We start from the raw sequence: 25,771 nt of genomic DNA, 5'->3' as shown, positions 1-25,771 counted from the left end.
GAGGAGGGACACTACAGGGGTTAGTAGAGACGGGACACTACAGGGGTTAGTAGAGACGGGACACTACAGGGGTTAGTAGAGGCGGGACACTACAGAGGTTAGTAGAGGAGGGACACTACAGGGGTTTGTAGAGACGGGACACTACAGGGGTTAGTAGAGGAGGGACACTACAGGGGTTAGTAGAGGAGGGACACTACAGGGGTTAGTAGAGGCGGGACACTACAGGGGTTAGGAGAGGCGGGACACTACAGGGGTTAGTAGAGGAGGGACACTACAGGGGTTAGGAGAGGAGGGACACTACAGGGGTTAGTAGAGGCACAGGACACTACAGGGGTTAGTAGAGGAGGGACACTACAGGGGTTAGTAGAGACGGGACACTACAGGGGTTAGGAGAGGCGGGACACTACAGGGGTTAGTAGAGACACAGGACACTACAGGGGTTAGTAGAGGAGGGACACTACAGGGGTTAGTAGAGACGGGACACTACATGGGTTAGTAGAGACACAGGACACTACAGGGGTTAGGAGAGACGGGACACTACAGGGGTTAGGAGAGACACAGGACACTACAGGGGTTAGTAGAGGAGGGACACTACAGGGGTTAGGAGAGACGGGACACTACAGGGGTTAGTAGAGACGGGACACTACAGGGGTTAGTAGAGGCGGGACACTACAGGGGTTAGTAGAGGCGGGACACTACAGGGGTTAGTAGAGGAGGGACACTACAGGGGTTAGTAGAGGCGGGACACTACAGAGGTTAGTAGAGGAGGGACACTACAGGGGTTAGTAGAGGAGGGACACTACAGGGGTTAGTAGAGGAGGGACACTACAGGGGTTAGTAGAGGCGGGACACTACAGGGGTTAGTAGAGGCGGGACACTACAGGGGTTAGTAGAGGAGGGACACTACAGGGGTTAGTAGAGGAGGGACACTACAGGGGTTAGTAGAGACGGGACACTACAGGGGTTAGTAGAGACACGGGACACTACAGGGGTTAGTAGAGGAGGGACACTACAGGGGTTAGTAGAGGAGGGACACTACAGGGGTTAGTAGAGGAGGGACACTACAGGGGTTAGTAGAGGCGGGACACTACAGGGGTTAGTAGAGGCGGGACACTACAGGGGTTAGGAGAGGCGGGACACTACAGGGGTTAGTAGAGACGGGACACTACAGGGGTTAGTAGAGACGGGACACTACAGGGGTTAGTAGAGACGGGACACTACAGGGGTTAGTAGAGGAGGGACACTACAGGGGTTAGTAGAGACGGGACACTACAGGGGTTAGTAGAGACGGGACACTACAGGGGTTAGTAGAGGAGGGACACTACAGGGGTTAGTAGAGGAGGGACACTACAGGGGTTAGTAGAGACGGGACACTACAGGGGTTAGTAGAGGAGGGACACTACAGGGGTTAGTAGAGACGGGACACTACAGGGGTTAGCAGAGACGGGACACTACAGGGGTTAGCAGAGACTGGACACTACAGGGGTTAGCAGAGACGGGACACTACAGGGGTTAGTAGAGACGGGACACTACAGGGGTTAGTAGAGACGGGACACTACAGGGGTTAGTAGAGGAGGGACACTACAGGGGTTAGTAGAGGAGGGACACTACAGGGGTTAGTAGAGGAGGGACACTACAGGGGTTAGTAGAGGAGGGACACTACAGGGGTTAGTAGAGGAGGGACACTACAGGGGTTAGTAGAGGAGGGACACTACAGGGGTTAGTAGAGGAGGGACACTACAGGGGTTAGTAGAGGAGGGACACTACAGGGGTTAGTAGAGGAGGGACACTACAGGGGTTAGTAGAGGAGGGACACTACAGGGGTTAGTAGAGGAGGGACACTACAGGGGTTAGGAGAGGAGGGACACTACAGGGGTTAGGAGAGGAGGGACACTACAGGGGTTAGGAGAGGAGGGACACTACAGGGGTTAGGAGAGGAGGGACACTACAGGGGTTAGGAGAGGAGGGACACTACAGGGGTTAGTAGAGGAGGGACACTACAGGGGTTAGTAGAGGAGGGACACTACAGAGGTTAGTAGAGGAGGGACACTACAGGGGTTAGTAGAGGAGGGACACTACAGGGGTTAGTGGAGGAGGGACACTACAGGGGTTAGTGGAGGAGGGACACTACAGGGGTTAGTGGAGGAGGGACACTACAGGGGTTAGTGGAGGAGGGACACTACAGGGGTTAGGAGAGGAGGGACACTACAGGGGTTAGGAGAGGAGGGACACTACAGGGGTTAGGAGAGGAGGGACACTACAGGGGTTAGTAGAGGAGGGACACTACAGGGGTTAGTAGAGGAGGGACACTACAGGGGTTAGTAGAGGAGGGACACTACAGGGGTTAGTAGAGGAGGGACACTACAGGGGTTAGTAGAGGAGGGACACTACAGGGGTTAGTAGAGGAGGGACACTACAGAGGTTAGTAGAGGAGGGACACTACAGGGGTTAGTAGAGGAGGGACACTACAGGGGTTAGTGGAGGAGGGACACTACAGGGGTTAGTAGAGGAGGGACACTACAGGGGTTAGTAGAGGAGGGACACTACAGAGGTTAGTAGAGGAGGGACACTACAGGGGTTATTGCGGTTTATTTGTTTTGTTTAATGTGGTATAGTGTGTAACATTATTTATGTCTCTGTCTGCCGGTCATAACCATGTTTGGTGCTTTATGTTCTGTACCTTATAATTCTGACTAATTTTGTTAACTGTTCTGTTTTCATTTTGTTTTCTCATAAGTTAATGCCTTGGAGATGTTGTTTTTGTCTTTCTGTTGAGTGAGTATTTGGTGAGATGTGGGAAAGCTTTGGTTATGACTGGGCGGGCGGCCATAGTGAAGGGATCATAGGGGAGGGGTTTGGGATCATAGGGGAGGGGTTTGGGATCATAGGGGAGGGGTTTGGGATCATAGGGAAGGGGTTTGGGATCATAGGGGAGGGGTTTGGGATCATAGGGGAGGGGTTTGGGATCATAGGGGAGGGGTTTGGAATCACTTTGGGAGGGGTTTGGAATCACTTTGGGAGGGGTTTGGGACTATAGGGAAGGGGCTTGGGACTATAGGGGAGGGGTTTGGGACTATAAGGGAGGGGTTTGGGACTATAGGGGAGGGGTTTGGCTGGCATGGAGGGTTAGTTGTCTTTCTCATAGATCAGATTGTCTGTCAGAGAGGTAAGTGACTGCATGCTGTTAAAGTAGTTATTATGCTGTTATAACATGTTACAGATCAAACCAAAGGAAACGATTGGTTAACGCTCAACATGTAACCCCTCCCCTCCATCATTGTTAACACTGCTTCTGCCCTGACTCCTCCCCCTGCTCCATTCTGCAGCATCGTGAGGTTCCAACAGACTAAACCCATGAGGACTGAACAGACTGGGAGAGAGCACATTGGTCATCACATTGGTCAGATCGCTTATGGAAGCCCCTCCTCCACCTGTTCTCTCCTCTGGGATTGGCCGACTGCACTAAACCCATGAGGACTGAACAGACTAGGAGAGAGCGAGACTATATTGTTACCGTAAATCTCTTAAAGATTAGAGCTGCTGTTCTCAGCAGATCGTTCTGTATCTCAGTAACTTAAACATCACATTGGTCAGATTGCTTATGGAAGCCCCTCCTCCACCTGTTCTCTCCTCTGGGATTGGCCGACTGCACGAGCGCACGACTACTGCCATGCAGAGACTGGCAGTTTGGCAATGTCTTTTTGTTGCAAAACAAAAACATTTAGACAACATAAAATCCACAACATGTCAGGAACCCAAGTTGTATTGCCCCCGGGGGGCCAGGTCTTTGATAGACTGTAATGGTGTTTTGTATCGCCCCCGGGGGCGCCAGGTCTGTGATAGACTGTAATGGTGTTTTGTATCGCCCCCGGGGGCGCCAGGTCTGTGATAGACTGTAATGGTGTTTTGTATCGCCCCCGGGGGCGCCAGGTCTGTGATAGACTGTAATGGTGTTTTGTATCGCCCCCGGGGGGCCAGGTCTTTGATAGACTGTAATGGTGTTTTGTATCGCCCCCGGGGGCGCCAGGTCTGTGATAGACTGTAATGGTGTTTTGTATCGCCCCTGGGGGCGCCAGGTCTGTGATAGACTGTAATGGGGTTTTGTGTCGCCCCTGGGGGCGCCAGGTCTGTGATAGACTGTAATGGTGTTTTGTATCGCCCCCGGGGGCGCCAGGTCTGTGATAGACTGTAATGGTGTTTTGTATCGCCCCCGGGGGGCCAGGTCTTTGATAGACTGTAATGGTGTTTTGTATCGCCCCCGGGGGCGCCAGGTCTGTGATAGACTGTAATGGTGTTTTGTATCGCCCCTGGGGGCGCCAGGTCTGTGATAGACTGTAATGGGGTTTTGTATCGCCCCTGGGGGCGCCAGGTCTGTGATAGACTGTAATGGTGTTTTGTATCGCCCCTGGGGGCGCCAGGTCTGTGATAGACTGTAATGCATCGTAGAGTGGAATGGCATTTTGTATCGTCCCCGGGGGCTCCAGGTCTGTGATAGACTGTAATGCATCGTACACTGGAATGGGGTTTTGTATCGCCCCTGGGGGCTCCAGGTCTGTGATAGACTGTAATGCATCGTAGAGTGGAATGGGGTTTTGTATCGCCCCCGGGGGCTCCAGGGCTGTGATAGACTGTAATGCATCATAGACTGGAATGGCATTTTGGGGGGGGGAATGTGCTGGCATGTAGCTGGGTTAGTTTACATTGTTGATACGGGTCTCAAATGACTCCTCCAAACGGCACTCTGACTGGACGACACATTCAAGTAGACCATTCAGTCTCTACTGTCACTTTACCCCACCCTCCCTCCCTCCCTCTAGCTTTCTCATAACCTCCCTTCCTCCTCGTCTCACCTCTCAGGTACCTAATGTTCAGCCAAAACATTCCTAATTCCCCAGTGGTTCTGAGATGCCAAAACACAGCCCCCCATCACATAGTATTGATGTCCATTCACCACCTCATTCATTATCCTTCACAAAGCATATGAATCACCTATCAATTCCTGATAACCTGATGAAATTATTGTTCCATGCTTTCACACTAGAGATAACGAAAGGTGAGATACTGGAACACACACACACACACACACACATGTGCGCGCGTACGTGCACGCATACGTACTCATGCACCGTTTGCCTCCCTCTTTGGGCTGAACGGGTTTTCTAAGTTAGTGATTTCTTTCAGAAGCAGGATTCTGTTAGTGCTGAGTGTTTTTGTTGTAATGTGGTCCTACTCTGCTACTGTGTCTGGCTCATTGTGGAAGACATTACAGAGCAGTTTTGTTATGAGTTTTGGGTCCGAAAGCAAACGACTTCTTGTTCTTGATTCATGAAACCCTTCTGGATGGTGGGGTTGTGATTGGCTCTGTGAGATATGACGGTGCATTCTGATTGGCTCTCTGAGATATGACGGTGCATTCTGATTGGCTCTGTGAGATATGATGGTGCATTCTGATTGGCTCTGTGAGATATGACGGTGCGTTCTGATTGGCTCTGTGAGATATGACGGTGCGTTCTGATTGGCTCTGTGAGATATGACGGTGCGTTCTGATTGGCTCTCTGAGATATGACGGTGCATTTTGATCAGGCTGTGAGATCTGTGACGGTGCGTTGCGATCTGACGGCGCGTTGTGATTGGCAGGGTGGCAGAGTCGACAGAGGAAGTGACCAAGCTGAGGCCGGTCAGACTGATCCGAGAGGACGGAATCATCCGACCTTACGACCAGGAGGACGCCAAGGGATACGACCTTTTCCAGGTTAGCAACCCACCTTAGAAGGTCACTAAAACACCCATGGCTGGAGGTAGACTTGTCCAGGTTAGCAACCCACCTTAGAAGGTCACTAAAACACCCATGGCTGGAGGTAGACTTGTCCAGGTTAGCAACCCACCTTAGGAGGACACTAAAGCACCCATGGCTGGAGGTAGACTTGTCCAGGTTAGCAACCCACCTTAGGACACTAAAACACCCATGGCTGGAGGTAGACTTGTCCAGGTTAGCAACACACCTTAGGACACTAAAACACCCATGGCTGGAGGTAGACTTGTCCAGGTTAGCAACCCACCTTAGGACACTAAAACACCCATGGCTGGAGGTAGACTTGTCCAGGTTAGCAACCCATCTTAGGACACTAAAACACCCATGGCTGGAGGTAGACTTGTCCAGGTTAGCAACCCACCTTAGGACACTAAAACACCCATGGCTGGAGGTAGACTTGTCCAGGTTAGCAACCCACCTTAGGACACTAAAACACCCATGGCTGGAGGTAGACTTGTCCAGGTTAGCAACCCACCTTAGGACACTAAAACACCCATGGCTGGAGGTAGACTTGTCCAGGTTAGCAACCCACCTTAGGACATAAAACACCCATGGCTCCTGGAGGTAGACTTGTCCAGGTTAGCAACCCACCTTAGGACACTAAAACACCCATGGCTGGAGGTAGACTTGTCCAGGTTAGCAACCCACCTTAGGACACTAAAACACCCATGGCTGGAGGTAGACTTGTCCAGGTCGTAGAAAAAGGGGACCATATAACAACTAGTGCTTTTTCCTATTTCAGTTTCTGCACTTTTCTATTCTAAATTATATATTTTAATTTTTCCTTATACAGTGTATTATATGTCAATCTGAAAGTGTCGTCTTGAAACCAATGAGTTTAATCTTTTGTCTTTACAGAAATGAAACATTCTTTCTCTTTGACACACCCGATGGTCTTGAAGTGTTTTTCCACTTCTAATTTCCTCCCTTTTGTGTGTTTTTCTTTCTCTCTCTCTCTTTCTCTCTCTCTTCTTTCTCTCTTTCTCTCTCTCCTTCTCTCCTTCTCTTTCTCTCTCTCTCCTTCTCTTTCTCTCTCTCTCCTTCTCTTTCTCTCTCTCTCCTTCTCTTTCTCTCTCTCTCCTTCTCTTTCTCTCTTTCTCTCTCTCTCTTTCTCTCTCTCTCTCTTTCTCTCTCTCCTTCTCTCTCCTTCTCTTTCTCTCTCTCTCCTCTTTCTCTCTCTCTCTCTCTCTCTCTCTCCTTCTCTTTCTCTCTCTCTCCTTCTCTTTCTCTCTCTCTCCTTCTCTTTCTCCCTCTTTCTCTTTCTCTCCTTCTCTTTCTCTCTCCTTTCTCTTTCTCCCTTTCTCCTTCTCTTTCTCTCTCTCTCCTTCTCTTTCTCTCATTTCTCTTTCTCTCTCTCTCTCCTTTCTCTCTCTCTCCTTCTCTTTCTCTCTCTCTTCTTCTCTTTCTCTCCTTCTCTTTCTCTCTCCTTTCTCTTTCTCCCTTTCTCCTTCTCTTTCTCTCTCTCTCCTTCTCTTTCTCTCTCTCTCCTTTCTCTTTCTCCTTCATGCAGCATGATGAGGAATAGAAGGGGTTGAGGTTGATTATGGGGGTTGTGTGTTTTCTACGTGATGTAATTCAAGTCCTAGTAATCAATAATCTTAGTTCAACGGTCAGTTAAAATGTCTGATCGTTGTCGACACACACACACACACACACACACAGGTGAAGCTCTGTGTCAAAGTTCAAACTCCCTTGTCTATATCTGGTTTGTAAATGTGTATACTATGCTGATTTCATGACTCTTAATTCAGTTTTCTTCGCTGAAGACTGCATTGTTTTGCATGCCAAAGGGAAAACATCTCTGTCCGTACAATACCTCCGTCTTGTTTTTTTAAAGTCAGGGTTTTTTATATTACTTTTGCCGAATTAAATCTTTTCCAATTTATTTCGTATTTACAGAATTAGGAAATGAAACGATTTAGCCTGCTATAATATATGCAGATCATTTATCCAGCCCTTTATAAACTACCCTATATACAAAAAAATATAATAATAAATTATTGAAAATAATATTTTACTAAAGATATGTAGTCTTTTGGTTTTTTTTGACTAGTAACGATACTCCAGCAGACATTTGCAATATTTTTTATAAAAGGTTCATAGCGTCACCTTGGAAATCATTACTTTCCTATCTTTATATACAGTATGCACTCATAATGATATATCGATGCTATACTCTTACATTCGTTTGTCTAGGAGTTACTATAACCGTATGCTAAATGATTTAGAAACTGTGCTGTTGTTCAAAGAAGCATGACCAAATTAATGTTATATTTGATAGATACTTTGTAATTATTTTCCAACATATATATATATATATATATATACAATCCATAACTCCCTAGTTAGTCTGACTGCCTTAAACTATATGAATGTATGTAATGTGACGGGTAATGGTTTGTTTCTATTGGTCAATACATTCACTATGTGACGGGTAATGGTTTGTTTCTATTGGTCAATACATTCACTATGTTCTATTGTCTGTGTGTGATGTCACTTTCAACCTGAAATCTAATAAACCGATATACACTCACTTAATTACATGTGGAAAATCCATTGCGATGATTTGCTCGTTGACGGGTAAAGGTTGCTTAGAAAGGGAAGTGTAGCTACAACATAATCAATCGTGTTGTTTATTATTAGATTACAAATGAAGATATTGAGCTGTGTTCCAATACTCATACTCACCCCACTAACCATATTATTCGTGACGTGAATTGAGTATATAGTATGATTCTTGGTCGTAGTATGTATATAGTTAGTATGACAAAAGTTCCCGGATGTTGTACTAAATTCGGCAAAATACGAAGTGTACATGCAGTGGACACACTTTCCGTGCTTTTAGGGCCCATAATGCAATTCTTCAGAAAATGGGCGTGGCTTCACAAGGTTTTCAGATTTGAAGAACATATGCATTCATTGCTTTAGCTAATTATGACATATGTTAAGAAAATGTTGGGCAATGTAATAACTTTTTAAATAAGTTTTGTTACATGTTATGTTGGCTGACAACCTATTATCTGTCCTTACGAACTGCATAGCATTACAGCAGTATGTACCGGTATGTTAGCTAGTTACCTAACGTTAATTTTAATTGGCTACTAATAGATCAAACTTGCCAGGCAGTATATTAACGATCTGCTGATCTAATTACCCAACGTTTATTGACTTGATGATTCACATCATTCTTAGCTAAGTGGTATAGTCGTTGTGCGTTTCAATCGACATTGTTACCTCTCGCGCAGAATAACTGATTAATTTACAAAACGCTCTACACTCGTAGAATACGGCCGGTGTCAATAAACGTCAGCATAAAAAAACAAACGCAATTAAATTGTTGCCAGGTGCAGTTCCATTCACCAATGCTCTGGATAACATGAAAACAGCCTAACCAGGTCTGTTAGGCCGATTAAAACGGTCAGAGTGAGGTGTTCTTTAAGTAGTTAGCCGACGTTAGCCAGTTAGCTTGGGTGCTTGACTGCCGTTGAACGCTCGGATCAACACTACTCGCGTGCACTCAACGCTCTCCATTTTACAAACGGACAATCTGGCAACGCTCTGGATTTGACGAAGGCCCAGAGAGCGCACTATGGCACTCCAGATTTGAATTATACAAACACACACCCGAAATCGTAAAATGTTTAGCTAGTCATTTGTTAATGTTTACAAGCTAGCACGCGGTTGCATAGCAACAGCATCAACTTCAGGGTAGACAGGCAACGCTCTAGTACGCTCAACTGAAACAATACCGTTTGGTTTACAGTATAATAGCATATACTCATTAAGTATGTAGTATACAGTATGTTATTATGGGTATTCGAACACAGCAGTGAACTAATAGTATATAGTATATACTCATTAAGTATGTAGTGTACAGTATGTTAGTATGGGTATTAGAACACAGCAGTGCACTAATAGTATATAGTATATACTCATTAAGTATGTAGTGTACAGTATGTTAGTATGGGTATTAGAACACAGCAGTGAACTAATAGTATATAGTATATACTCATTAAGTATGTAGTATACAGTATGTTAGTATGGGTATTAGAACACAGCAGTGAACTAATAGTATATAGTATATACTCGTTAAGTATGTAGTATACAGTATGTTAGTATGGGTATTAGAACACAGCAGTGAACTAATAGTATATAGTATATACTCATTAAGTATGTAGTGTACAGTATGTTAGTATGGGTATTCAAACACAGCAGTGAACTAATAGTATATACTCATTAAGTATGTAGTATACAGTATGTTAGTATGGGTATTCGAACACAGCAGTGAACTAATAGTATATAGTATATACTCGTTAAGTATGTAGTGGTACAGTATGTTATTATGGGTATTCAAACACAGCTAATGAATTTGTATGTTTTCACACATGGACACTGCTCCTTCAGAGGTCAGAGATCAAGCAGCTGGAAGGAGAGATCTTCAGAGAACACTGTTTGTACCCTGGACACAGGAAGACCAACGTCATAGTGACCAACAGGTACATTATGGAATACTTCAGTTCAATGTGACTCGTGCCTCAGGGGTAGACATTTTGTGTTTGTATAATGGAGATACTGGTTTGGGAAGACACTTAAACCTGAAAAGGTATTTTTTAACAAATTGTGCGTTCAAGGAAAGTATTCAGACCCCTTGACTTTTTTCCCACATTTCTGTTACTTTACAGCCATATTCTAAAATGGATTAAATAAATACAAATTCTCAGCAATCTACACACAATACCCCATAATGACATCACAATACCCCATAGTGACATCATCATACCCCATAATGACATCACAATACCCTATAATGACAAATGGAAAACAGGTTTGTAGACATTTTTGCAAATGTATTACAAATAAAAAAATATAAATACCTTATTTGTGTAAGTATTCAGACCCTTTGCTATGAGACTTGAAATTGAGCTCAGGTGCATCCTGTTTCCATTGATCATATTTGAGATGTTTCTACAACTTGATTGGAGGCCACCTGTGGTAAATTCAATTGATTAGATATGATTTGGAAAGGCACACACAACAAATCGGGTCCAATCAATTGAATTTACCACAGGTGGCCTCCAATGAGGTGGTAGAAACATCTCAAGGATGATCAATGGAAACAAGAGCTCAATTTCGAGTCTCATAGCAAAGGGTCTGAATAGTTATGTAAATAGGGTATTTCAGTTTTTTAAATTTGTAATAAATTAGCAACATTTTGTAAAAACCTGTTTTAGCTTTGTCTTTGGGTATTGTGTTTAGATTGATGAGGGGAAAACATGTATTTAATCCATTTTAGACTAAGGTAACGTAACAAAATGTGGAAAAGGGAAGGGGTCTGAATACTTTCTGAAAGCACCGTGTGTAAAACTACAGGACCAGTCAAACATTTGGACACACCTGCTCATTCCAGGGTTTTTCTTTATTTTCAACGATTTGAAAACATCAAAACTATGAAATAACACATGGAATCATGTAGTAACCCCCAAAAAGTGTTAAATAAATCAATATATTTGAGATTATTCAAAGTAGCCACCCTTTGCCTTGATGACAGCTTTGCACACTCTTGGCATTCTCTCAACCAGCTTCACCTGGAATGCTTTTCCAACAGTCTTGCAGGAGTTCCCACATATGCTAAACACTTGTTGGCTGCTTTTCCTTCACTCTGGGGTCCAACTCATCCCAAACCATCTCAATTGGGTTGAGGTCAAGTGATTGTGGAGGCCAGGTCATCTGATGAAACACTCCATCACTCTCCTTCTTGGTCAAATAGCCCTTACACAGCCTGGAGGTGTGTGTTGGGTCATTGTCCTGTTGCAAAACAAAAGATAGTCCCACTAAGCGCAAACCAGATGGGATGGCGTATTTCTGCAGAATGCTGTGGTAGCCATGCTGGTAAGTGTGTCTTGAATTCTAAATAAATCACACCTCCTCCTCCATGCTTCACGGTGGGAACCACACATGCAGAGATCATCCGTTCACCACCTCTGCATCTTACGAAGACACGGCGGTTGGAACCGAAAATCTCATATTTGGACTCATCAGGACATATTTCTACCGGTCTAATGTCCATTGCTCATGTTTCTCAGACCCAAGCAAGTTTCTTCTTCTTATTGGTGTCCTTTAGTAGTGGTTTCTTTGCAGCAAATTGACCATGAAGGTCTGATTCACACAGTCTGCTCTGAACAGTTGATGTTGAGATGTGTCTGTTACTTGAACTCTGTTAAGAGTTTAGTGGGGCTGCAATGTGAGGTGCAGTTAACTCTAATGAACTTATCCTCTGCAGCAGAGGTAACTCTGGGTCTTCCTTTCCTGTGGTGGTCCTCATGAGAACCAGTTTCATCATAGCGCTTGATGGTTTTTGCGACAGCGCTTGAAGAAACTTTCAAAGTTCTTGACATTTTCCAGATTGTCTGACCTTCATGTCTTAAAGTAATGATGGACTGTTGTTTCTCTTTGTTTATTTGAGCTGTGCTTGCCATAATATGGACTTGGTCTTTTACCAAATAGTGCTATCTTCTGTATACCACCCCTACCTTTTCACATCACAACTGATTGGCTCAAACGCATTAAGAAGGAAAGAAATTCCACAAATGTACTTTTAACAAGGCCCACCTGATAATTGAAACGCATTCCAGGTGACTACCTCATGAAGCTGGTTGAGAGAATGCCAAGAGTGTGCAAAGCTGTCATCAAAGCAAAGGATGGCTACTTTGATAACTTTTTTGGTTACTACATGATTCCATATGTGTTATTTCATCGTTTTGATGTCTTCACTAAAATTCTACAATGCAGCGAAATAGTTTTTTTTAAAGAAAATAAACTAGAATGAGTAGGTGTCTCCAAACGTTTGACTGGTACTGTAGATAGATAGATAGACAGACGGATACGATATAGAGTATATCTACAGTATCTATATATTCATTAAACACTCCTGCATTCATTGTGTATGAATTAACGTTACTGTCGGTGAAGTAGAATTATTGTAATATTGAGGTTGTCATGTATTTTCACCCCTCAACACTTTCTGCCTTGCGACGTCTCTTCTCCTCCTACAGGAGAGTGATGTGTGTGAAGGAGGTGGAGTTTGTGGGTCACTTCAACAAAGAGTGGGAGTGTCTGTTTGAGCATTTCTCAAGGCCTCCGTACGTGGAAGGAGGAGACCTGATGATCTACTGCAAGGTCTGCCTGAGACATTTTGACCTGACACATTAAATAGCATCCTTAGGTCCAGTCGGAACTATTTAAAATTCACTCGCTTACTTACTTAGTTGCCTGCGTCCTTATCTCCTTGGGTTTTGTATTGGACCGAATCTCTTTGTCTGACAGCAGGAACAGAACAAGTTGTATTGGACTGAATCTCTTTGTAGGTCTATAGGAACAGAACAAGTTGTAATGGACTGAATCTCTTTGTAGGTCTATAGGAACAGAACAAGTTGTAATGGACTGAATCTCTTTGTAGGTCTATAGGAACAGAACAAGTTGTAATGGACTGAATCTCTTTGTAGGACTATAGGAACAGAACAAGTTGTATTGGACTGAATCTATAGGAACAGAACAAGTTGTAATGAACTGAATCTATTTGTAGGACTATAGGAACAGAACAAGTTGTAATGGACTGAATCTCTTTGTAGGTCTATAAGAACAGAACAAGTTGTATTGGACTGAATCTCTTTGTCTGACAACAGGAACAGAACAAGTTGTAATGAACTGAATCTATTTGTCTGATAACAGGAACAGAACAAGTTGTAATGGACTGAATCTCTTTGTAGGACTATAGGAACAGAACAAGTTGTATTGGACTGAATCTATTTGTCTGACAACAGGAACAGAACAAGTTGTAATGGACTGAATCTCTTTGTCTGACAACAGGAACAGAACAGGTTGTAATGGACTGAATCTATTTGTCTGATAACAGGAACAGAACAGGTTGTAATGGACTGAATCTCTTTGTAGGTCTATAGGAACAGAACAAGTTGTATTGGACTGAATCTCTTTGTAGGTCTATAGGAACAGAACAAGTTGTATTGGACTGAATCTCTTTGTAGGTCTATAGGAACAGAACAAGTTGTATTGGACTGAATCTCTTTGTAGGTCTATAGGAACAGAACAAGTTGTATTGGACTGAATCTATAGGAACAGAACAAGTTGTATTGGACTGAATCTCTTTGTAGGTCTATAGGAACAGAACAAGTTGTATTGGACTGAATCTCTTTGTAGGTCTATAGGAACAGAACAAGTTGTATTGGACTGAATCTATAGGAACAGAACAAGTTGTATTGGACTGAATCTATTTGTCTGACAACAGGAACAGAACAAGTTGTATTGGACTGAATCTATTTGTCTGACAACAGGAACAGAACAAGTTGAAGTTCCAAAAGAGAGATGGACAGGAACCCATGAGAGTGCTGCACCTCAAGAACCCTGCCACTGCCCAGGTCCGGATAATACACCTTTATGTGTGTGTGTGTGTGTGTGTGTGCTTGTGTTCGACCCACAGTACCTAACGGCCTCTCCTCCTCCTCTGTAGAAACTGTGTGAGGCCATAGAGCAGGCCCAGTCGGCCCAGAGGCAGCATCGGATGGTGAAGCAAAAATCACAGCGCTTTCTCAAACTGGGAGACAAGTGTTGATGTCATCGCCGGCCCGGAACGATGTCATGGTTACCCAGAATGATGTCATGGTTACCCAGCCTGACGTGATTACTACTCAGTAGGTGATCAACACCCAGAATGATGTCATAGTTACCCAGGCTGACGTGATCACTACTCAGTAGGTGATCACCACCCAGAATGTCACCACTGCTCAGCCAGTACACTGTTCCTGCTACTGTACTGCCCAGCCCAACACACTGCTACTGTACAGCCCAACACACTGCTACTGTACTGCCCAGCCCAATACACTGCTACTGTACTGCCCAGCCCAACACACTGCTACTGTACTGCCCAGCCCAACACACTGCTACTGTACTGCCCAGCCCAGCACACTGCTACTGCCCAGCCCAACACACTGCTACTGTACTGCCCAGCCCAACACACTGCTACTGTACTGCCCAGCCCAGCACACTGCTACTGCCCAGCCCAACACACTGCTACTGTACTGCCCAACACACTGCTACTGTACTGCCCAGCCCAACACACTGCTACTGTACTGCCCAGCCCAACACACTGCTACTGTACTGCCCAGCCCAACACACTGCTACAGTACTGCCCAGCCCAACACACTGCTACTGTACTGCCCAGCCCAACACACTGCTACTGTACTGCCCAGCCCAACACACTGCTACTGTACTGCCCAGCCCAACACACTGCTACTGTACTGCCCAGCCCAACACACTGCTACTGTACTGCCCAGCCCAACACACTGCTACTGTACAGCCTAACACACTGCTACTGTACAGCCCAGCACACTGCTACTGTACTGCCCAGCCCAACACACTGCTACTGTACTGCCCAGCCCAACACACTGCTACAGTAATGCCCAGCCCAACACATTGCTACTGTACTGCCCAGCCCAGCACACTGCTACTGCCCAGCCCAGCACACTGCTACTGCCCAGCCCAACACACTGCTACTGTACTGCCCAGCCCAACACACTGCTACTGTACTGCCCAACACACTGCTACTGTACAGCCCAGCCCAACACACTGCTACTGTACTGCCCAACACACTGCTACTGTACTGCCCAGCCCAACACACTGCTACTGTACTGCCCAGCCCAACACACTGCTACTGTACTGCCCAGCCCAACACACTGCTACTGTACTGCCCAACACACTGCTACTGTACTGCCCAACACACTGCTACTGTACTGCCCAGCCCAACACACTGCTACTGTACTGCCCAGCCCAACACACTGCTACTGTACTGCCCAACACACTGCTACTGTACTGCCCAACACACTGCTACTGTACTGCCCAACACACTGCTACTGTACTGCCCAGCCCAACACACTGCTACTGTACTGCCCAGTCCAACACACTGCTACTGTACTGCCCAGCCCAACACACTGCTACTGTACTGCCCAGCCCAACACACTGCTACTGTACTGCCCAGCCCAACACACTGCTACTGTACTGCCCAGTCCAACACACTGCTACTGTACTGCCCAGTCCAACACACTGCTACTGTACTGCCCAGTCCAACACACTGCTACTGTACTGCCCAGTCCAACACACTGCTACTGTACTGCCCAGTCCAACACACTGCTACTGTACTGCCCAGCCCAACACACTGCTACTGTACTGCCCAGCCCAACACACTGCTACTGTACTGCCCAGCCCAACACACTGCTACTGTACAGCCCAACACACTGCTACTGTACTGCCCAGCCCAACACACTGCTACAGTACTGCCCAGCCCAACACACTGCTACTGTACTGCCCAGCCCAACACACTGCTACTGTACTGCCCAGCCCAACACACTGCTACAGTACTGCCCAACACACTGCTACTGTACTGCCCAGCCCAACACACTGCTACTGTACTGCCCAGCCCAACACACTGCTACTGTACTGCCCAGCCCAGCACACTGCTACTGCCCAGCCCAACACACTGCTACTGTACTGCCCAACACACTGCTACTGTACTGCCCAGCCCAACACACTGCTACTGTACTGCCCAGCCCAACACACTGCTACTGTACTGCCCAGCCCAACACACTGCTACAGTACTGCCCAGCCCAACACACTGCTACTGTACTGCCCAGCCCAACACACTGCTACTGTACTGCCCAGCCCAACACACTGCTACTGTACTGCCCAGCCCAACACACTGCTACTGTACTGCCCAGCCCAACACACTGCTACTGTACAGCCTAACACACTGCTACTGTACAGCCCAGCACACTGCTACTGTACTGCCCAGCCCAACACACTGCTACTGTACTGCCCAGCCCAACACACTGCTACAGTAATGCCCAGCCCAACACATTGCTACTGTACTGCCCAGCCCAGCACACTGCTACTGCCCAGCCCAGCACACTGCTACTGCCCAGCCCAACACACTGCTACTGTACTGCCCAGCCCAACACACTGCTACTGTACTGCCCAACACACTGCTACTGTACAGCCCAGCCCAACACACTGCTACTGTACAGCCCAGCCCAACACACTGCTACTGTACTGCCCAACACACTGCTACTGTACTGCCCAGCCCAACACACTGCTACTGTACTGCCCAGCCCAACACACTGCTACTGTACTGCCCAACACACTGCTACTGTACTGCCCAACACACTGCTACTGTACTGCCCAACACACTGCTACTGTACTGCCCAGCCCAACACACTGCTACTGTACTGCCCAACACACTGCTACTGTACTGCCCAACACACTGCTACTGTACTGCCCAGCCCAACACACTGCTACTGTACTGCCCAGTCCAACACACTGCTACTGTACTGCCCAGCCCAACACACTGCTACTGTACTGCCCAGCCCAACACACTGCTACTGTACTGCCCAGCCCAACACACTGCTACTGTACTGCCCAGCCCAACACACTGCTACTGTACTGCCCAGCCCAACACACTGCTACTGTACTGCCCAGTCCAACACACTGCTACTGTACTGCCCAGTCCAACACACTGCTACTGTACTGCCCAGTCCAACACACTGCTACTGTACTGCCCAGTCCAACACACTGCTACTGTACTGCCCAGTCCAACACACTGCTACTGTACTGCCCAGCCCAACACACTGCTACTGTACTGCCCAGCCCAACACACTGCTACTGTACAGCCCAACACACTGCTACTGTACTGCCCAGCCCAACACACTGCTACAGTACTGCCCAGCCCAACACACTGCTACTGTACTGCCCAGCCCAACACACTGCTACTGTACTGCCCAGCCCAACACACTGCTACAGTACTGCCCAACACACTGCTACTGTACTGCCCAGCCCAACACACTGCTACTGTACTGCCCAGCCCAACACACTGCTACTGTACTGCCCAGCCCAACACACTGCTACAGTACTGCCCAACACACTGCTACTGTACTGCCCAACACACTGCTACTGTACTGCCCAGCCCAACACACTGCTACTGTACTGCCCAGCCCAACACACTGCTACTGTACTGCCCAACACACTGCTACTGTACAGCCCAGCCCAACACACTGCTACTGTACTGCCCAACACACTGCTACTGTACTGCCCAGCCCAACACACTGCTACTGTACTGCCCAGCCCAACACACTGCTACTGTACTGCCCAGCCCAACACACTGCTACTGTACTGCCCAACACACTGCTACTGTACTGCCCAACACACTGCTACTGTACTGCCCAGCCCAACACACTGCTACTGTACTGCCCAGCCCAACACACTGCTACTGTACTGCCCAACACACTGCTACTGTACTGCCCAACACACTGCTACTGTACTGCCCAGCCCAACACACTGCTACTGTACTGCCCAGTCCAACACACTGCTACTGTACTGCCCAGCCCAACACACTGCTACTGTACTGCCCAGCCCAACACACTGCTACTGTACTGCCCAGCCCAACACACTGCTACTGTACTGCCCAGCCCAACACACTGCTACTGTACTGCCCAGTCCAACACACTGCTACTGTACTGCCCAGTCCAACACACTGCTACTGTACTGCCCAGTCCAACACACTGCTACTGTACTGCCCAGTCCAACACACTGCTACTGTACTGCCCAGTCCAACACACTGCTACTGTACTGCCCAGCCCAACACACTGCTACTGTACTGCCCAGCCCAACACACTGCTACTGTACTGCCCAGCCCAACACACTGCTACTGTACAGCCCAACACACTGCTACTGTACTGCCCAGCCCAACACACTGCTACAGTACTGCCCAGCCCAACACACTGCTACTGTACTGCCCAGCCCAACACACTGCTACTGTACTGCCCAGCCCAACACACTGCTACAGTACTGCCCAACACACTGCTACTGTACTGCCCAGCCCAACACACTGCTACTGTACTGCCCAGCCCAACACACTGCTACTGTACTGCCCAGCCCAACACACTGCTACAGTACTGCCCAACACACTGCTACTGTACTGCCCAACACACTGCTACTGTACTGCCCAGCCCAACACACTGCTACTGTACTGCCCAGCCCAACACACTGCTACTGTACTGCCCAGCCCAACACACATTTGCACTAAAGAAAAGCCATGCATTAGTGTTTACAGTCCTGTTTACTAATGAGTCACTGCTGCCTTATGGAGAAGAAATCAAATCTGATCATTTGGATAATATCTGAATCGATGATAGGAAGGTTGTTGTTTTTCGTTGACACAATTCCCTCCAGAATCAATGATTTGTAATTGAAAAAGGGTACAATAAAAAACAATATATATATATATATAAATTAGACGAAGGATCTATAAGAATGTGTTTGTTTGTTTTGTCTTTGCTTTTCTGTGTAATGTTTACAGATGTCTGATTTTAAAGGGTGTCACTGATTCGTTGATCTGACTGCTGTACAAACAGAGGTGATTTTTACATGGACGATGGTATTGACAAGTCAGTTATTCATCGTTTCTACAGGTTTATCTCATTTTTGGAGGAGAAATAGGCACTTAACTCTTTCAAATGTTCCCTTTTGATTAACAATCATGTTACTGACATCATATCAGTCTATCTTGAAATGGGAGTTCATTTTGTAATACCTGTTAGTTCATGTAAAGTGATGTACTGTACACATCTACAGTATAGACTACGTAGACCAGGTAAGAGTCCAATGACCAGTGTACTGAAAACTATGCAACGTTACATTTCATATATGTTGCTGTGATCTATTCAAATAACTACGTATGAGCATATTCTGTCCTTATCTGTCCTGCTGACCTTGGTGTACCAAATAAATAATTGAACACAAACAATTAAATGTTTTAAATATACATTGTCTCTGTGCGTATTTAGCTAATCTATAATAACAAGGAGGGAAGCCAACGACCTAGCTAACTGAGTTAGGTTATATCGTATGATACGAGGAGGAAGCCAACGACCTAGCTAATTGAGTTAGGTTATATTGTATGATACGAGGAGGAAGCCAACAGAGTTAGGTTATATCGAATGATACGAGGAGGAAGCCAACGACCTAGCTAACGGAGTTAGGTTATATCATATGATACGAAGAGGAAGCCAACGACCTAGCTAACTGAGTTAGGTTATATCATATGATACGAAGAGGAAGCCAACGACCTAGCTAACTGAGTTACGTTATATCGTATGATACAAGGAGGAAGCCAACAGAGTTAGGTTATATCATATGATACGAGGAGGAAGCCAACAGAGTTAGGTTATATCATATGATACAAGGAGGGAAGCCAACGACCTAGCTAATTGAGTTAGGTTATATCATATGATACAAGGAGGAAGCCAACAGAGTTAGGTTATATCGTATGATACAAGGAGGAAGCCAACGACCTAGCTAACTGAGTTGGGTTATATCATATGATACAAGGAGGGAAGCCAACGACCTAGCTAATTGAGTTAGGTTATATCGTATGATACGAGGAGGGAAGCCAATGACCTAGCTAATTGAGTTGGGTTATATCATATGATACGAGGAGGGAAGCCAACAACCTACCTAACTGAGTTAGGTTATATCATATGATACAAGGAGGGAAGCCAACGACCTAGCTAATTGAGTTAGGTTATATCATATGATACAAGGAGGGAAGCCAACAGAGTTAGGTTATATCGTATGATACGAAGAGGAAGCCAACGACCTAGCTAATTGAGTTAGGTTATATCATATGATACAAGGAGGAAGCCAACAGAGTTAGGTTATATCGTATGATACGAGGAGGGAAGCCAACGACCTAGCTAATTGAGTTGGGTTATATCATATGATACAAGGAGGGAAGCCAACAACCTAGCTAATTGAGTTAGGTTATATCATATGATACAATGAGGAAGCCAACGACCTAGCTAATTGAGTTAGGTTATATCATATGATACGAGGAGGGAAGCCAATGACCTAGCTAATTGAGTTAGGTTATATCATATGATACAATGAGGAAGCCAACGACCTAGCTAATTGAGTTAGGTTATATCATATGATACGAGGAGGAAGCCAACAGAGTTAGGTTATATCGTATGATACGAGGAGGAAGCCAACGACCTAGCTAATTGAGTTAGGTTATATTGTATGATACGAGGAGGAAGCCAACAGAGTTAGGTTATATCATATGATACAAGGAGGGAAGCCAACGACCTAGCTAATTGAGTTAGGTTATATCGTATGATACGAGGAGGGAAGCCAACGGCCTAGCTAATTGAGTTAGGTTATATCATATGATACGAGGAGGGAAGCCAACGACCTAGCTAATTGAGTTGGGTTATATCATATGATACAAGGAGGGAAGCCAACAACCTAGCTAATTGAGTTAGGTTATATCGTATGATACAAGGAGGGAAGCCAATGACCTAGCTAATTGAGTTAGGTTATATCATATGATACAATGAGGAAGCCAACGACCTAGCTAATTGAGTTGGGTTATATCATATGATACAAGGAGGGAAGCCAACGACCTAGCTAATTGAGTTAGGTTATATCGTATGATACGAGGAGGGAAGCCAATGACCTAGCTAATTGAGTTAGGTTATATCATATGATACGAGGAGGAAGCCAACAGAGTTAGGTTATATCGTATGATACGAGGAGGAAGCCAACGACCTAGCTAATTGAGTTAGGTTATATTGTATGATACGAGGAGGAAGCCAACAGAGTTAGGTTATATCATATGATACAAGGAGGGAAGCCAACGACCTAGCTAATTGAGTTAGGTTATATCATATGATACAAGGAGGAAGCCAACAGAGTTAGGTTATATCGTATGATACGAGGAGGGAAGCCAACGACCTAGCTAATTGAGTTAGGTTATATCATATGATACAAGGAGGGAAGCCAACAACCTAGCTAATTGAGTTAGGTTATATCGTATGATACGAGGAGGGAAGCCAACGACCTAGCTAATTGAGTTGGGTTATATCATATGATACAAGGAGGGAAGCCAACGACCTAGCTAATTGAGTTAGGTTATATCGTATGATACGAGGAGGAAGACAACAGAGTTAGGTTATATCATATGATACAAGGAGGAAGCCAACGACCTAGCTAACTGAGTTAGGTTATATCATATGATACAAGGAGGAAGCCAACAGAGTTAGGTTATATCATATGATACAATGAGGAAGCCAACGACCTAGCTAATTGAGTTGGGTTATATCATATGATACAAGGAGGGAAGCCAACGACCTAGCTAATTGAGTTAGGTTATATCGTATGATACGAGGAGGGAAGCCAATGACCTAGCTAATTGAGTTAGGTTATATCATATGATACGAGGAGGAAGCCAACAGAGTTAGGTTATATCGTATGATACGAGGAGGAAGCCAACGACCTAGCTAATTGAGTTAGGTTATATTGTATGATACGAGGAGGAAGCCAACAGAGTTAGGTTATATCATATGATACAAGGAGGGAAGCCAACGACCTAGCTAATTGAGTTAGGTTATATCATATGATACAAGGAGGAAGCCAACAGAGTTAGGTTATATCGTATGATACGAGGAGGGAAGCCAACGACCTAGCTAATTGAGTTAGGTTATATCATATGATACAAGGAGGGAAGCCAACAACCTAGCTAATTGAGTTAGGTTATATCGTATGATACGAGGAGGGAAGCCAACGACCTAGCTAATTGAGTTGGGTTATATCATATGATACAAGGAGGGAAGCCAACGACCTAGCTAATTGAGTTAGGTTATATCGTATGATACGAGGAGGAAGACAACAGAGTTAGGTTATATCATATGATACAAGGAGGAAGCCAACGACCTAGCTAACTGAGTTAGGTTATATCATATGATACAAGGCGAAAATCACCAGGCTGTACACAGTTACAGTATTGCACACTAAGTCCCAAATCACGCACTATTCCCCCATGGGCCCTGGTCAAATGTAGTGCACTACATAGGGAATAGGGTACCATTTAGGATGCAGAGGGTGTAACAGTTAACAGTAGCTGTGTGTGTGACTCATAAAGACCGTGTGTTTTTACCAGTGTATCAAACGTGAATGACGAATGAGAAGCGACAGCTTAATGCCTCTTTTTACGACCCTGAGGTTTCACAGCTCGGATGTCCTGCTGTGTGCTGTTCAAAGCAGTCCAGTCAAACAGTCCAACGTCAGTCCGGAGTACTGAAACGCACTTATACACACGTTAAAGTATATTGTCAAAAGTGGTAGTGGCTACGAGTGATGAAGGAGACCCCGCTGTGAACAAAGCAGACAAACAGTCCAACACTGGTAAGGAATACCAGATAGAGATACTGACACACTACACACTTTAAACACGATGTACTTGTGCTGGTGGTAGAGTCTACTGGTGTATATTTCCCACTGTCACCGGGTTCAAAGCAGACCAATCACAAAGCCAGGACTAGGTAAGGAACAGCAGAATGGAGTAGACTGAAACACATTATACTAGGTGAGGAACAGCAGAATGGAGTAGACTACTGAAACACATTATACTAGGTGAGGAACAGCAGAATGGAGTAGACTACTGAAACACATTATACTAGGTGAGGAACAGCAGAATGGAGTAGACTACTGAAACACATTATACTAGGTGAGGAACAGCAGAATGGAGTAGACTACTGAAACACATTATACTAGGTGAGGAACAGCAGAATGGAGTAGACTACTGAAACACATTATACTAGGTGAGGAACAGCAGAATGGAGTAGACTACTGAAACACATTATACTAGGTGAGGAACAGCAGAATGGAGTAGACTACTGAAACACATTATACTAGATGAGGAACAGCAGAATGGAGTAGACTACTGAAACACATTATACTAGGTAAGGAACAGCAGAATGGAGTAGACTACTGAAACACATTATACTAGATGAGGAACAGCAGAATGGAGTAGACTACTGAAACACATTATACTAGGTAAGGAACAGCAGAATGGAGTAGACTACTGAAACACATTATACTAGATGAGGAACAGCAGAATGGAGTAGACTACTGAAACACATTATACTAGGTAAGGAACAGCAGAATGGAGTAGACTACTGAAACACATACTAATTGAGGAACAGCAGAATGGAGTAGACTACTGAAACCCATTATACTAGGTGAGGAACAGCAGAATGGAGTAGACTACTGAAACACATTATACTAGATGAGGAACAGCAGAATGGAGTAGACTACTGAAACACATTATACTAGGTAAGGAACAGCAGAATGGAGTAGACTACTGAAACACATTATACTAGATGAGGAACAGCAGAATGGAGTAGACTACTGAAACACATTATACTATGTAAGGAACAGCAGAATGGAGTAGACTACTGAAACACATACTAGTTGAGGAACAGCAGAATGGAGTAGACTACTGAAACACATTATACTAGGTAAGGAACAGCAGAATGGAGTAGACTACTGAAACATACTAGGTCAGGAACAGCAGAATGGAGTAGACTACTGAAACACATTATACTAGATGAGGAACAGCAGAATGGAGTAGACTACTGAAACACATTATACTATGTAAGGAACAGCAGAATGGAGTAGACTACTGAAACACATACTAGTTGAGGAACAGCAGAATGGAGTAGACTACTGAAACACATTATACTAGGTAAGGAACAGCAGAATGGAGTAGACTACTGAAACACATTATACTAGGTAAGGAACATCAGAATGGAGTAGACTACTGAAACACATTATACTAGGTAAGGAACAGCAGAATGGAGTAGACTACTGAATGGAGTAAAACCACATTATACATGTGGTTTTGGTAGGGCCTTCTAGTGGTAAAAATATAAAATAACTACAGTTGAAGTCAGAAGTTTACATACACTTAGGTTGGAGTCATTAAAACGTATTAAAACCACTCCGCAAATTTCTTGTTAACAAAATATAGTTTTGGCAAGTAGGTTAGGACATCTACTTTGTGCATGACACAAGTCATTTTTCCAACAATTGTTTACAGACAGATTATTTAACTTATAATTCACTGTATCACAATTCCAGTGGGTCAGAAGTTTACATACACTATGTTGACTGTGCCTTTAAACAGCTTGGAAAATTCCAGAAAATGATGTCATTGCTTTAGAAGCTTCTGATAGGCTAATTGACATCATTTGAGTCAATTGGAGGTGTACCTGTGGGTGTATTTCAAGGCCTAACTTCAAACTCAGTGCCTCTTTGCTTGACATCATGGGAAAATCTAAAGAAATCAGCCAAGACCTCAGAAAAATTATTGTAGACCTCCACAAGTCTGGTTCATCCTTGGGAACAATTTCCAAACACCTGAAGGTACCACGTTTATCTGTACAAACAACAGAACGCAAGTATAAACACCATGGGACCACGCAGCCGTCATACCGCTCAGGAAGGAGACGTGTTCTGTCTCCTAGAGATGAACATACTTTGATGCGAAAAGTGCAAATCAATCCCAGAACAACAGCAAAGGACCTTGTGAAGATGCTGGAGGAAACAGGTACAAAAGTATCTATATCCACAGTAAAACGAGTCCTGTATTGACTTAACCTGAAAGGCCGCTCAACAAGGAAGAAGCCACTGCTCCAAAACCGCCATAAAAAAAGAGACTGGTTTGCAACTGCACATGGGGACAAAGATTGTACTTTATGGAGAAATGTCCTCTGGTCTGATGAAGCAAAAATATAACTGTTTGGCCATAATGACCATCATTATGTTTGGAGGAAAAAGGGGGAAACTTTCAAGCTGAAGGTCACCATCCCAACCGTGAAGCACTGGGGTGGCAGCATCATGTTGTGGGGGTGCTTTGCTGCAGGAGGGACTGGTACACTTCACAAAATAGATGGCATCATGAGGTAGGACATTTTTGTGGATATATTGATGCAACATCTCAAGACATCAGTCAGGAAGTTAAAGCTTGGTGGCAAATGGGTCTTCCAAATGGACAAGAAT

General features: G+C 45.1%; 1 protein-coding gene across 1 annotated transcript in view; it reads left to right on the top strand.

Annotated features, from left to right (window-relative positions):
* The window catches only part of LOC109876910 (vacuolar protein sorting-associated protein 13C-like), a 225,678-nt gene extending 210,948 nt beyond the window's left edge, over nucleotides 1–14,730 (top strand). Inside the window, 5 exon segments of the mRNA XM_031812890.1 lie at nucleotides 5,638–5,752; nucleotides 10,217–10,308; nucleotides 12,865–12,988; nucleotides 14,161–14,244; nucleotides 14,337–14,730. Coding sequence (XP_031668750.1) covers nucleotides 5,638–5,752; nucleotides 10,217–10,308; nucleotides 12,865–12,988; nucleotides 14,161–14,244; nucleotides 14,337–14,438 — 517 coding nt within the window. The 3' untranslated portion in view covers nucleotides 14,439–14,730.
* The last annotated feature ends 11,041 nt before the right edge of the window (nucleotides 14,731–25,771 follow it).

This window comes from Oncorhynchus kisutch, unplaced genomic scaffold, assembly GCF_002021735.2.
Source record: "Oncorhynchus kisutch isolate 150728-3 unplaced genomic scaffold, Okis_V2 Okis03b-Okis08b_hom, whole genome shotgun sequence".
Taxonomy (NCBI): Eukaryota; Metazoa; Chordata; class Actinopteri; order Salmoniformes; family Salmonidae; genus Oncorhynchus; species Oncorhynchus kisutch.
Note: the sequence above shows the minus strand (reverse complement) of the source record. Positions and strands in the feature narration are given on the sequence as shown.